The following is a 14,996-nucleotide window of genomic DNA, read 5'->3' as shown; positions in this document are numbered from 1 at the left end:
GGATTTTTTTTTGATTTAGCAATATTGAGCAAGGCTTTGAAAAAAATCTTGTGTGAGATCCAGGGATACCTTGAATAAATGTCACCTTTACCAATTTCATGACAGTAGTTCTAACCATGGATTATAATGCTGGATTCCTTAAGGCAGCTTTACATGGTGAATTTTCATTCGAAAGATCATTGGAATGATCTTGCGAATGACCATCATTCACCGTGTATAATGGAAACTTTCTGCATTGGAATGGCTTGAAATCTTACCTTAGAGAGACGAGTCCCGTATTGATGCCGCTCATCCAGCTCCAATAAAAAAAAACACAATAAGCTTAAAGCAAAGGCTCTACAAGGGTGAAGGCCGGTTCACATTGAGTTTTTATGTTTGGGGTCCCAACGGGTGCACAGCCTTCACAATGCAGTTGAGCTAAGGTCATTCGTGTGCGATAGAAGAAAGGTATCGGGAATAGAAAATAGGAAGGGACCTGCTCTATTTTCGAAGGTGTGCGCTTCAGCATCCTCATACTTTCTACCATTAAGTTGGCTCAGTGTTATCTCATTGCTTGCGACTTCCCCATTACCGCAGGGCTGCAAATGCTCTCAAGATATCTTGTGGGATATTGCGTGCAATTACAGTTAAAGGCTTTAGGAGTACCTAAATTATTCACCACAGAGAATTCACTGTTCTTTAAATATCGATGCAGGGGAAGAAAGTGGACTGTGAAATCCAAGGGCCAGTTTATGGGATTTACCCCTTGAATTATAGGCAACACTGTGAGATTTTGACTTCCTAGGTGGGCCAATATGATGTCATGGCTCGTTTTCGTTGAAATGTGTTCACTGTAGAAACAAAGATTTTGTCATTAATTGGGACTCTCACCCCAAACTTTAGCATTCAAATCATTAAATATAGTTTGATAATTGTAAATTAAACTATAAATAGACGCAATCGAGGAGAAAAATGACGTTTTTGAACTTTAAAAATCCAGAATGTTTTTTCCGAATTACCCTATTGTTGATTGTGAATTTACTTTCTTTCAAAGTGTATATTAATTATTTGAGTTATTGCATGGGTTACTATGTTTCCAAGGTTTTTATTTATGATCTTAAAATTCCGAGGCATTGGATGCCAATGGCAAGATGGACACCGTGTGCTCATATCATTCATGGAAATCATTCAAGCAAATTAGAATATGCCTGACTGCTTAAATACCTAAAGGCCACTATGATGATAAAAAAATTGTCTCATGTCTATGCTTGCTGCAATTAAAGTTAATGAAAAATTTGACGCCGTATGATCACAATGAAGACGACAAAATAAACTGCCATGACAAAGCCCCCTGGGTGGGAATCACGTGCGCTACCACAACCACACCTGACCCATCTGTTGATGGTTGTGATATTTTGGAAATATATACGGCTTGTGAAAAGTACCGCATGAAAATTAATTAATTATAGCCTAACTAAGGCCCATTCAACGGAACCACTACTAGTTAAGAGATGTGTTAACCATTCCAAAGGCCATAAAAAATATGGCATTGAAAAAGGCGGAGCAAGGTACATGGTCTCCCCTTGTAAGCCAGAAACAACGTGCAGTTCTGCCCCAAATTATTTTTTCACTTACTTTATAATTTACTGAATCGGAAGGGAAAAGACTTCGGGTAACCATTTGAAGAGTAAGTTTCCTTATGATCATGTTCTAGAGCACACTATCTTGAAGCATTATCATGGTTGCACTGCTGCAAAAATAACTTATGTACTTCGTTACGGGATCACAAAACGCATAAAGTGGTTTTCCACTATCAATTCCTACTGTTCTAATCCCTCTCATTACTTAGTACGTCATACCCTACCGAAAGTCAAAGCAATAAAAAAAGTATATTGAAGTGCACATGTAAACAAAGCATTCCATTGTATGCGACCTCCAAAACAAATCATGTGGTCAGAAACGGTCGGAAATATCGTTAGAATCGAAATACACTCTCGATAGTCGCACCAGTACACATCATTTCTGTGCAGAAAATTGGCCAAAATCATTCACCGTGTAAAGCGGTCACAGCAACTGAATTTAATTCGAATGATCATTCACCGTGTAGAGAGGCCTTTGTGCTTGTGCATTATGTCATCCTGAAACCACATCAAATGATTTGGCTATCACCATGGTGCAAGCAACAACTATTGACTTATAGTATTGCACTCCAAAAATAAAGTCAACTAGGTATTCCACAAAATTATGAAGCACATTGAAAATTCTCAATCCACAGGAATTAACTTTGGTAGTCCGTTAATTTCGGGCTATATCTAAAGTAAGCAATGAAATGAGGTGTAGAGCTGAATCAATGAGGAAAGCAGTAATTTTAATTAGGAATATGCAGTTTGAAAATTACATGATGATAGCTGCGGTATTTTAAGGTAAATAATAACAGTTTCTTCACATCTCTATGGGAAAGATGTTTTGTGGTGAATGTCTCAAGATTGAGCAATTGGCTTTACATGTGTCTCGTAATGTGTGGAGTGTTTGGATGCCCCTGCAAATGCACAATCCATGTGTCAATCCCATACAGCAAAAACCTCTATAGCTAAGTCATGGTTTTTCCTGTCCCAACAAATGCATTTTATGTAGCTTTTGCTGTAATAAAAAAGTGGACGTTCTGCCTTTGATATACTTGTTTGTCTTTTGTATTGCATATTATATGTTATAAATTAGAATGCAAATGTTACCGGCTTTATTAAATTTTCTCTCCAATGATTTACAGTGCAACCTCGATATAACGACACCCCACGGTGCACTAATAAACACTCGCTATAGCGAATTGTCGCTTTACCGGAGGTGGAGCAAATAATAGCCAATATACCTGTTGCGAACAGATATACAGGAACAGGAGTGGTGCGGCAACAGATAAACATCTATCCGATAAACGTAAGCATAAATCCAGACGAAAAGGCGATGTTTTTTTGCATCACTAAATTTTCTTACTCAAATAACGACTGCTTCTTCCAACAATTTATAAGCGCCGCACTGAATAAAAATGATGCAAAGCATTGTTTCGTCAATCATTATATTTATCGAACGACAGTTTACCACATAAATTTGAGACTGAGCACTCCATTAACTTCTTTTCTAACAGATCGCTAGCAATTACAGAGGTTAAGGAGTCTTGATGAAAGTCTTCCGGCGGTGAAACCCTCGCTATGGCGAGAGCCAACACCGAAAGGGTCTCGTAAAAACGAATTTTTTAACACGCCTATTATAGGGTCAATTGACGGTGCATCTGCTATCTCTCGTTATAGCGGGGGTGTCGCTATAGCCCGTACTCGCTTTAACGAGGTTCCACTGTATATCATTTAATAGAAAACCTAACCTGAATCCTAACAATGAAACTTTTAAGGTATCATACGAATGTTGTGCCCCAATTATTAATACCGCGTGCCACACCGCATCGCATCATAAAAGTCTATTGGTTATTCATAGAAATGTTAAAATGAGGTTGTTTACCATATGATTTATTGAAGATTACTCGTACTCTGTTGTGCTGTAAAGAGTTATGTGTACTAGTTTATTTTTTGTTTTATTGTTTCTGTGTGCTTTGGTTCCATACTGCTGAGTCTAGTATATTTTACTATGCAAAAATTTTAATTGATAGCTCCTTTTCTGTTTTGGATCATATTTTTGCATTGAATACATACAATGCAGACAAATTTTATGACCTATATTGCCATACTGCTGCCACAGGTATTTTTCAATTCCTCAGGGGTGCCTATATTCCGCTTTTGATATATTAATTTTTTTCATCCAGATTTATCCTCTTATTTATTATGTATTCTCCTATTCTTTTGTATTTCCAGGGAAAACTCTGGCTTTCCTCTTGCCAGCCCTCATTCACATTGACAATCAACCTATACCTCGAAGTGAAAGGGGTGGTCCCAATGTCTTGGTGATGGCCCCGACAAGAGAGTTGGCTCTTCAAATTGAGAAAGAAGTGAAGAAATACAGTTACAGGGATATTAATTGGTAAGTGCAGGTTTTGTTGTCAACTAATGTTCCTTCTATGTATGCATATTAACCTGAGTTAGTTATTACATATTCTCATGATAACCTGAGTTATCATGTGAATATGTAATATTCTCAGAAAATTCCTTTTCACTTGTAACATCTTTTTTTTGTGCACCAATATTATTCTAGTACAGTTCCACTGAAAAGTGTTAAATAATTAGCCATTGGCTTCTTGATGAATATTTCGTGACTGCTTATATTTTGTGTTTATTTTATGATCTGTTATAATTCTGTTTTCTAGTGTTTGTGTGTATGGCGGTGGAAATCGAAGGGAGCAAATGAACATGGTTAGTAAGGGAGTTGAAATAATTATTGCTACTCCCGGGCGACTGAATGATATCATACAAGCAGGTAATTGAAGTTTTATTCACCTCTATCATTTTTTTATAATTCATTTGTTTATTATATTTTTGTCACTTTTCTTTCTCCTTCAGGCGTGGTAAATGTTTCATCAATTACGTACCTTGTACTGGATGAAGCAGATAGAATGTTAGACTTGGGATTTGAGCCACAAATTAGGAAAATTTTAATGGACATCAGGCCAGACCGGCAGACAGTGATGACCAGGTGAGCAGTGACTAGAATTCTTTCTTTTTTGAGTTATGCAGTACAATAGGAACAACCATTCTGAAAATGGTTGTTTGGAAATTGTGTTGGTCATCTTAAATTTTCTTTCATTTAATCATAATTGTGGCTGGCATTTAGTTCATCATGGCTTACCTTAATATTATTAAAGAGTACACATCCCCCAAGTTCTAATTTCATCGCCCTTATGTTAGAGATCTGTTCATTTTTGCTCCATCAATATATCTATAGTTTTTTAAGAAGGGATAGAAAATTATGTAGCTTTTGCGTTGATGTGTGTATTTTACATAATATAACTTGTATTAATGTTCTCCCTTTCCCTCTTGTCAGCTTACAGTAAACATAAAATAACTCCATTGCTAGTGCATGCACATTGAATTCTTGGCAAAGCTTCAAGGTTCTAATCAAATAATGTGGTATTATTAAAATGCAAAAATGACTTTAAATTTTTTAGTATAAGGAATAGCATCTGCAAAAACTTAAGTGTTTGGATGTCTACTGGACATGTGGCTTTTGACATTAGTGGCAATATATGTATCTCAGAATCCTGGAGAATCAGTCTTAAAAGTTGTGAATAGATTTCAGACATGCAGGCACACAGTGGCCATCTGGAGGACACTTTTGTATTGAATGGGTTTTCTCAATATTTACGTATTGAATGTGGAAAATATGTGCCAATGAAACCATGATTCTGCGAGTACACACATTGTGTAAGCACTTCTTGCACTCTCTAGCGTTAAGAGGCTTAAGACAAGTGCCACTCATTGTTACCATCAATGAGACTGTTGGTAGGTTAGCCTAGCTTTCGTGAGCTTGTGCACATTTTAAGAATTGTTTTCTTGTCATATGATCAGATATGTTAGAGTAGCAATTGCTTGTTTTAGTGTGTGATTTGTGTTCTCGTGTATGCACATAAATCATTTGGAATGTTTTCTTCAAAGTTGTTTGCCTAGGTTATTGAGTTCTGATGACAAATTCATAGATTTACGGGAATTGTATTTCTCTTTAGATAATCTGATTGGTGATAAAATCAAGAAAAATCACTCTTACGAACTGTCGAAATGTAAGAACAACACATTGTCAGTGCTTTTTGTTACTTTTCATCAGCTTAAGGTTGCTTAACTTTCTTGCATAAATTTTGGAACGTTTTTCTCTGATTTTGCTTCTACTTCATATGAAATGTTATACCTGTGTAGTACATTCAGAGTTCTCAAATCAATTGAAAATGAAACATATAATATTCTGCTTTAATGTTGTTACTGTTAATATGTAATTAGTGGAATTTCTCATCCATGTTTATATTTACTGGATCTTTAAAGTTAAAAGTATGCACATTTTGCTCCCTAAGATTATTTTAAATTGAAAATCAAAGTACAGAAATCAGAAAAATCTGTATTTTTATTGCTGAAAATGATTCGATAATTGGCTGAAATCAGTCATTTAATTCTCCTTCATTTCAGAAGCCGATTTAAAGGCCAGAAGATCCTTTCATGCCACTTAATGTCTTAGTTTTATTGTCAGTTATATTAATGGCAGTCTTCGGTGTCCACTTCTTCGCATTCAAATCTTCTTATATTCTCTCCATTTTGCCGGTGAGACATAAGGTGGTGATGCTGTCAAACCTTGCATGCCTTTTGAAAAATTGATCTCCATTTACGAAAAATCTAGCTTTATCTGGTAGAATGTGTGTTGTCTTGATTACATATCTAATTACCATTTCACCAGATTTTTGTGTCTGAAAAATGATGCACCTACACGTCTAATTGTTATGACACTGTGGTGAATGTCATTTTGAAAGAATGGGAAGTTAATATTATTGATGAAACGTTTGCATTAATCCTATTTCATACTCAGTAAAACCTTGTTTATGAGTGCTTGTAAGAACATTACAATGGGAGGACTTAACTATCAGCAAGGACTTCATCCAGCTGGCCTTGGGGGATGAGTAGTAACAGTTATTTCTAAAATTTAAAGAGGGAAAAAAATAGCCATCACCAAGACTCGAATGTGGGACGCATGCAGCGAAAGACATAGGAGGAACACCTCTAACCACTCGCCCACCGCCATAGTTGAGAGGGAGCGATTACTCAAGGGAAGTCATGGTATGCGAAATCTTTACATGCGAATATCTCTCCAACCTGGGCGTATGTGGAAGAAAGCCATGACACTTTTTCAAACTTACCTATATGAATATATACCTTCAGAAAATAACATTGGCATTCAAATCCTGAACATCACTCTTGCGATGTCTCCTTATTAGTAACCTTTATCGTGGATTTTTAAAGTTAGAGTATTGTTTACTAATTTATATATTTAATGTAATTTATATGGTTGTTCAACCACAACCTTGGCACTAAGAAAGCAAAATTAAAAAATGAATTTGAAATTCAACTGTGGTGAAGAAATTTTACTGGATGCACGACATTCTCCACAAATTTAGTAATTACATCGATAGGTTTATCTTCCTTCAAATTTGTATTCGTGATATTATTTATGGTGTAGAAGAGTAGAAACAAGGTTTTACTGCATGCATTTTAAAATACTGAAATTCATACCCTTGATAATTATCACCACAATACGAGAATGAACGTAGTCATTTTGTGATTGTTCATTATTTTGCAATTTAAGTTGCCTGAAAATCATGTTTTCTCCTTTATCAGTTATCCATGTGGTTATAACTCTAAATAACTTTGACAAAACTGTTAGTATGCGTTAACCTCCCAGTGATTTCTTAGAACTTATAGTTATTTTTAGACCACTTGTCATTTTTGTGTGTTGCTAATTGCACTCCTCGCCAAAGCATATTTAATTTTAGGTTTTGAATGTCCATATTTCATCCCCCCTGGCAAAAAATTCTATTTTCATCAGTATTTAGAGTCACAGGGATAGAAAATGATTGAAAACCATAGTATCCATGTGTGCAGTGAGAGTAAAATTTTGAAGTTCTTGCTCTTATGGCTGAATTTTTCATATTAACGTAATAGGGTGGTTTCCTATTATTTTTTTATTGCCTAAATCGAAATATTATTACTCCAGGAGTACGTATTTCACACTTAAGATTATTTTAATGACGATATCTATTTTTCGCGATAAAATGAAAAGTGAAAATTTTCAAGCGCAAATTTTCATCGCTAAACTGGGATTTCTAAAAACAAATAATTTGTATATTATGAATACACTAATGGTGGGTAACGAATCGAAACCAATGCCTTTTGTTTTCTTTGATGAAGGAAACTACCCTATTACTTATGTAATTTAATGTGGGAAATAGCAGGAATATAATAAATATCCAAGTATAGAATATTAGTTATGTGTTGTCTTCATTACTTTTAAAGTGATTTGATGTAGCGGCCAAAGACAGGTTGATGTCTATTTCCTGGTACATATTCTATATGACTCTGTTAAATACAATTTCATTATAGTCATACAAGCATGCGTGTGATACCTCGGCCATCCCTCTTTTATTTACCTTTTTCAGTTATCTTAGGTCCAACCTTCTGTCTTGACCTCGACTTAAATTGTTCCCATATCTACATATTACCTTTCCAACCATTTAATAATGAATGCAGGAATAATGTGTAGCTCATGTTTTAGTTTAGGACTCTTTTCTCTTCACGCCATTCTTTATTAGTTCTTAGACTGCAGTCGAGGTTATCCAGTCCCCTGAATGGGTTACGTGTTTGGAAAGGTTAAATCTGCAGATATTTTTGGCTTCTAAGTTGTTCTCACTCTGCCAGTGCTACTCAATTTTTATCTTCATATTAGTAAAGGAAAGTAAATTTTGATTTGATCAGTTTGCATAGGAATCTGGTGAATAAAAGTTGCATGTCCTTTTAATTTGATGTAACTCTTATGCTTACGCTTATTTACCTATTAATGATTAGTTCTTGGCACTCCAAAATTATGTTGGAACCACCAAACACCTTCAGGAAGTGAGTTGTGTTCATAATTTTCATCAGATACCTCTAATATAATTCTCCCTTCCAAATCTACCATATGGGAACTTATACATCTCTGTTATTCATAGAAATAGAAGTACATATTTGCTGTTCATTGGGTTTATATTTGTTCATCAACTACGGAAAGGGCCTTCAAAGCATTCCATTGTAGGCAAAGAAAATTTATGGACTTTCCATGGTGCTTGTTGTTGCCAGAATGCATCAAATGCTGACTGAACTTTTAAATTCTTCACTGTGTATCACAATTTGAGTGGCATAGTCCAGAAGGAGTTGATTGGCGTACATGACATTGTCACAGAAGTCATAGGAATACTGATTATATAAGTACCACTGACATTTTGCTAGTCACATACTTTTTACCGTGGTTCTGAGTGGGCATTAAAAAATAACTCCTGTGTGACAGTCTTGATTGAAATGTTTGAAGTTGCACTTTTTTGGCGCATGATTCATATGAAAAGTTAAATAATGCATCCATGCTTATTTTTCAGTGCTACGTGGCCTGAAGGTGTACGACGCCTGGCTCAATCATACATGAATGAGCCTATGCAGGTGTTCATTGGGACTTTGAACTTGGCAGCTGTACACAGTGTCACTCAGAAAATTGAAATTATTGATATTGATGACAAGGACCGTATGGTAGGTGGCTGAGAATGGCTAAAGTTATGAAATTAAAATTATTGTGAATTGGCAGAGCAAGTGATTAGCTGTGAAACAGCCATTTTAGTTTTACTTTTCAACTTAATGAAATTTTAAGGGAAAATCTTAGTCAACTCATTCAAATGATCCTTATGTCTTCTATATGTAATTTATTTGGAAAGTGTAATTTAAAGAATATTTATGTAGGAATGTTGGATTTCAGCATCTATTTTAAAGTGTGATCAAGTAAAACTGGATTCACTCTACATTTTTACTTTCTTGATCTTTTAAAATGATTTGCCCTATCAGAAATGGTTAATAACTAACATAAGCATGTGATTAGAGCACTTTGATTATTATATCTGCTTTTTTTGTAATACTAAGAGATTATTTAGACTTAATTGCTTTGAAGTATTACTGCATAATATAAATTTCTTGTTTAAAATTTTGAAAATAATCATGTGCAAATTTTTTTCAGCTGTATGAATTCCTATTGAATATGGGAGAAGATGATAAGGTTATCGTATTTGTTGGGAAGAAAATGAAAGCGGATCATATATCAAGTGATTTAAGTTTACATGGTGTAGTTTGTCAGTGCATTCATGGTGATCGGGAACAAATAGACAGAGAGCAGGTTTGTTCTTTTTCCTCATATTTTATGCTTAATGCTGGTTTAATTGGGACACAAGTAATGGCATTAGATTTATTGTAATCAGGAGTGATATAATTTCCATGTTGATTTGGAAATTAGCTCCAAAAATATTTTTACTCGACTTTTCCATTATCATTATGTATTTTGTGGTGTGAGCTTGTAAACCCACTGAAGGATGTAATCAATCCGTATCACAGATTTTGAAAGCCTCAATATTTAGCAATCCATGTTACTTGCGACGTCATATCTCTCCACAAATTTTAAAATTAAAAGACTGGTGCAATAAATCACTTTCTGTGAGCAAGTTACATTCGAGTGCTTCCAGAAAGGAAAGAAAAATGTTTTTTAATGGTCAGCAGTGATAGGATTAAGGTTATAATGTAAATTTTAGACAATTCATTAATTAATTAATTCAAAATTAGACTCATGACAATTTCTATGTCCTTAAATTTTTTTACAAAACATATTAATTATTAGGCTTATTGCATACCCCCTTTCAAAAGTTCCTTCATCATCTTTTTTTGCTATTTTGTTTTTACCTTCCAATATTCTATCTCCATTGAACTCATCTCTGAAACCAGGGTTGATTACTAACTGTTTTGAATAAATACTCTTCATTGAGTTTTCTTAATTTTGTGGAAGGGCATATATGGCTTACAAAAGTCTTGAAGGATTTAAATAGCCATGTTCATTCTTTCAACTGTTGGTTATCTTTCTTTTGCAGGCTCTTGAAGATTTGAAGAAAGGAAACGTTAAAATTTTAATTGCTACTGATGTAGCATCAAGAGGAATTGACATTGAAGATGTCACGTAAGTGCTTTTATGTAATTATTTAATTCGGTTGGTCAGAGATTTTATTTTGGCAATTTATTTGATTTTGTAACAATGCTTCATGTGATTATCCTTACCATCCTTCAAGAACATTACAGATAATCGCTTCTGAAGGAAGGGTTGTGTATGAAAATATTTTACTAATCTCTAAGAAACTGATATTAAATTATTTAGTATGTTATGTAGAAATTGAAACAAATTGCCAAAATGAATACTCAGAGACTGTAGCTAAATGTGATTGATGGCCATTTTTCTTGATTTAGCTTTTTTATACATCATCAAATGATGAGTTTCAAGGTCGGCCACTGTTTAGTAGAGGGTACAAAAATTACTGAATAGTATATGCATTTATGAATAATTTAATGTATAATTCTCTTTTTAGGCACATATTTAATTATGACTTCCCTAGAAATATTGAGGAGTACGTGCACAGAGTTGGAAGAACTGGGAGAGCTGGGCGCACAGGAGTGGCCATTAGTTTATTTACCCGTGAAGATTGGGGTCAAGCAAAAGAACTCATTGCAATTCTGGATGAAGCTGGGCAGGTATGACTTTATTGTACCCTATTCTAGGTTGATTGTTCAGGTGCTCAGAATTTTCTAAAACTTTGCTTTTTTTTACCCTGTTGAAATTAATCTTTGAATTGAAATTAATTAAAAATAAATCTTTGACAAATGGTTTCAAGTGTGTGTACAAGCTGCGGTATTGAATATTATCACCATTCTTTCCAATTGAGTAGAAAAAATATAGATTCTGTCTTAAATGCCTGTATTAACAGTATTTTACAGATTTAAGAATCTTCTTGATCCTATATTCATGATATTATTTATACTTTTCCACAAAAAGTTTAATTGAGCGTAAAGCTAGTTTCACCACAAAGAGGCATCTTCCAGATTTCATTATATTGAAGTACAAAATAATATCTTGACTATGTGATACTTCGCTGAAGCCTTGCATTCAAAAACTCTAAATATGGTGGAACATATTCGTCAGGTATTGTCATCACTGTCGACTGCATTTAAAATTTTTTGCTGGCAATGGCCCTAATCTAAAATAAATCCACTTTCTCGTTTTCCTTGTATCCAAGTCCTTTTCTTTCCATTTGTATTTCCTTCTTGCTTTGTCCATCGCTAGTCATTTTGCTACCCATGTAATAGAACTCCTTCATCTCCTCTATCTTATGATATCCTGGTTTTATAATATCCTAATATTACAGTTTTAACAAAAGCCCTCAGTGAATATTGTCAGTAAACAAGTGAGAGGCACCATGCCCATTTTTAGGTAATATTATAATTGAAAAGGAATGTGTAATTACTTTCCTCTTAGAATATAGAACAAAACTGTTTATGTTATATTCCCTCACTCTACCATGCAAATGAATATTCCATCAATTCCCTCAATGGCTCCAGGTATTCGCTTCCCAGTTGATGTCAATGCCCTTAACATTGGTACCTATTCTTGCGTTGTTGAAGTTATAGCGATCTCATGTTAAATTAGCCCTTTAAAAATATTCCAATGTGTTAGTTGTACTTACGATCACTAATAATCACTGAGGCATGTATTATATCCAACATTAATAACAAACGTAATCTTCAAAGAAAGTCTCCTTAGCCCAATTGCAAAATTGAAGTGCATGCAACTAATAGAAATATATTGATGGATTTATAGCACTGAAATTAATCCAAGCATAATAATAATAATAATTGTTTGGATTGAATGAATGAATTTATGTACTTTGTTCATGATATGTTTAAAAAGTCAATAATCTTGAAGTCTTCATTAGCGTGAGCATTGCAATAAAGAAAAGTCGAATATTAATATCAATTAATAACATTATAAATGCCTTTAACTTGTTACTATACCTTTTTTGCTGTTTAAAATGTCTCATATACTTTTGTACCATTTTGTTTTATGGAGAATATTTTTTGTACCAAAACTTATCTTTGGTGCCAATATTGAATTATGAAAATGAACATATTAATTCGCTATAATTTTTGCTTTTAATTAAAGGTAAATTTTTGACTCTGCATTACATGTTCTCAAAAAATTGGGTTTTAAATGTATTAATTTAACATTGGGTTAAACATATGGGCTCACAATACTACAAAGCTTGCTAGAAATTTTACTTCATATTACTCTGTAATAATTTAGCACACAGCGGAGGTCAAAAGCTTTTGATTAAATATACACTGTGCCTAGAAGCAGTATCGTATGCGGATGGTAAGGTTGCACAACCACTTGCTTACCTACCGTATTTGGTAATTACCCTTTTGCTTGTTTACCCCACTTTAGGAAATACCTGATGAGCTTCACAAAATGGCGGAGAGGTTTGATGCTATGTTGCAGCGGAAGCACGAGGAGAAGGAGCTAGAGAGGCTGGACAGGGGGGGTGGTGGCAGGAGAGGTGGGGGCGGAAGGGGTCGAGGCGGGGGTCGTGGTGGTGGTGGCGGCGATTATGGTGGAGGGGGAGGGAGCTGGAGCAGAGGCAGGAGAGACCGGTATTGAATCTCATTCGAGCCCAGAATCTGTGTGCGGCACATTCCTCATGACGTAGTTGAGTAAGAATTTTTTTATGTGTTGACAATTAGAGCATTATTTATTCTGCCTGTGTTGATTGTCATGTGCTTTGTGGATACCAAAATTCTGATCATTATTTCTGGAGTGAATAGAGATGTTGTATTGAGATTATGTTAAAGTTCACAATTTTCTTTCTGTAAACATTATTTTTTATGATGTAATATCACATATTTTATATTTCGTCATACTTTTTCACACCCATAAAACATATAATTTTGGTATTCCAAAAATTTGTTTTTTTTTTATTTTCCCATTAGAATACCTATGTTGATTGCAGGTTTTCTTCCTTATTGAGATAAAACTTACTTCATAAGAGGCAGAACCTCCTTTATTCAAGTAATGGCCTGGGAAGGGTGCAATTCAATGTTGGAGGGAAGAAATCCATCTTGCATTAACTCGAGGGTATTATTAACAATGACATTTAAAATATATTACAAATGGCTATTTAAGAATAGATTTCATGTGTAGAGAAATGGTTTCATTTCTCTAAACATGAAATTTCATTCACCTTTATGGTTGTTATAGTAACCAGCAAGGAGCTCTCATGCTGTATTTAGCTTGTGATACCATTCATGGGTATTTGTTATGCTAATCTATGCACCTCAGTGATTGTAACCTAATCTAGGGTTAACATTTGTCTAATATTTCGGATAAATGTAAAATATCTATGCTTAAAACTTTAAAATAATAGTGAATAATGGAAATTAATAGCATTCGTCACTCCCGTTAGAGCCACTCCAGCATATTTGTACACCTAAGCTTCCCATAAAAAAAACCAATTCGTAATCGCCGGCGTACTGCCGCCTTCATGCAAAGACACGGCCAGATTTTTCTGCGATGACACAGCAAGCTGGCGACATGACGTTATCAACTGTCAAACACGGGTTCTGATTGACTCACGAGCCGCGGCGTCAACGCAACGCTGAACCGCCGAACTGTGAACGCACCCCCTTTCGTGCTATGCAAAGTACTGCCATCTCCAGGGCCCACGCAATATGAATAATGATAATTCCCTGTGAAATTTGGAATCACCAAAGAAAACAAATACCTGGTGAAAGGGATGAATTTTAATTTTAAGAGCAGCATAAGGATTTGTTTCATTTTATACAATGACAAATATACTCGAACATTAATACATCTAACAGAAAAATATTATTTCTTTTCTCACTAACACATTAATAATAATACGTGCCTACTCACTACTCAGTCGTGAAAAATTTATGAAGAACTGTCTGCTTCAATTTAGCGGCGCTTGTGGAAAGGACAAATCCTACTTCACTGAATGTTTTTAGTTCGTCAAGGGAAGCATTACTGGCCCTAAAGACGTCGCTAATTACTTTTAAAGCCTGATGTGCTTAAGCTCTAGAGGGCATAGTACCTTTTCTTCTTCTCCGGAATCGGAACTACTTTCGTCGTCAAGTCTGTTCATGACTGAGTCAATCAACTCGTCTTCTGTCAACTCCTCCTGCACAAGCAAACTGTCATCAGTGTTGGCTTAGTCACGAAACTCGCAAGGACCAAAATGCACGGTAATGTCCTGCCAACCTTCAAGGTCAGGGTTACTCAGAACTGCATCTAAATGCCGGGGTGTTCCTCTCAACAACCAACCTTGCCTGTCTTGAGCAAGCTGATATATGTAACGGAGAAATCTTTTCCCAGCTGATTGGGACCGCCCGCATTGCGTCGAGCACATTCCATTTCAGTCTCTTCAC

General features: G+C 35.1%; 1 protein-coding gene across 1 annotated transcript in view; it reads left to right on the top strand.

Moving 5' to 3' along the window:
• Positions 1-13,212, top strand: part of LOC124155246 (probable ATP-dependent RNA helicase DDX43) — a 47,327-nt gene extending 34,115 nt beyond the window's left edge. The window contains exons 6-13 of the mRNA XM_046528964.1: positions 3,837-4,002; positions 4,286-4,395; positions 4,479-4,611; positions 9,077-9,224; positions 9,703-9,858; positions 10,601-10,686; positions 11,090-11,252; positions 13,000-13,212. Of these exons, the coding sequence (XP_046384920.1) occupies positions 3,837-4,002; positions 4,286-4,395; positions 4,479-4,611; positions 9,077-9,224; positions 9,703-9,858; positions 10,601-10,686; positions 11,090-11,252; positions 13,000-13,212 (1,175 nt within the window). The remainder of the gene's footprint in view (positions 1-3,836; positions 4,003-4,285; positions 4,396-4,478; positions 4,612-9,076; positions 9,225-9,702; positions 9,859-10,600; positions 10,687-11,089; positions 11,253-12,999) is intronic.
• The last annotated feature ends 1,784 nt before the right edge of the window (positions 13,213-14,996 follow it).

Source organism: Ischnura elegans, chromosome 3, assembly GCF_921293095.1.
Source record: "Ischnura elegans chromosome 3, ioIscEleg1.1, whole genome shotgun sequence".
NCBI classification, from domain to species: domain Eukaryota; kingdom Metazoa; phylum Arthropoda; class Insecta; order Odonata; family Coenagrionidae; genus Ischnura; species Ischnura elegans.
Note: the sequence above shows the minus strand (reverse complement) of the source record. Positions and strands in the feature narration are given on the sequence as shown.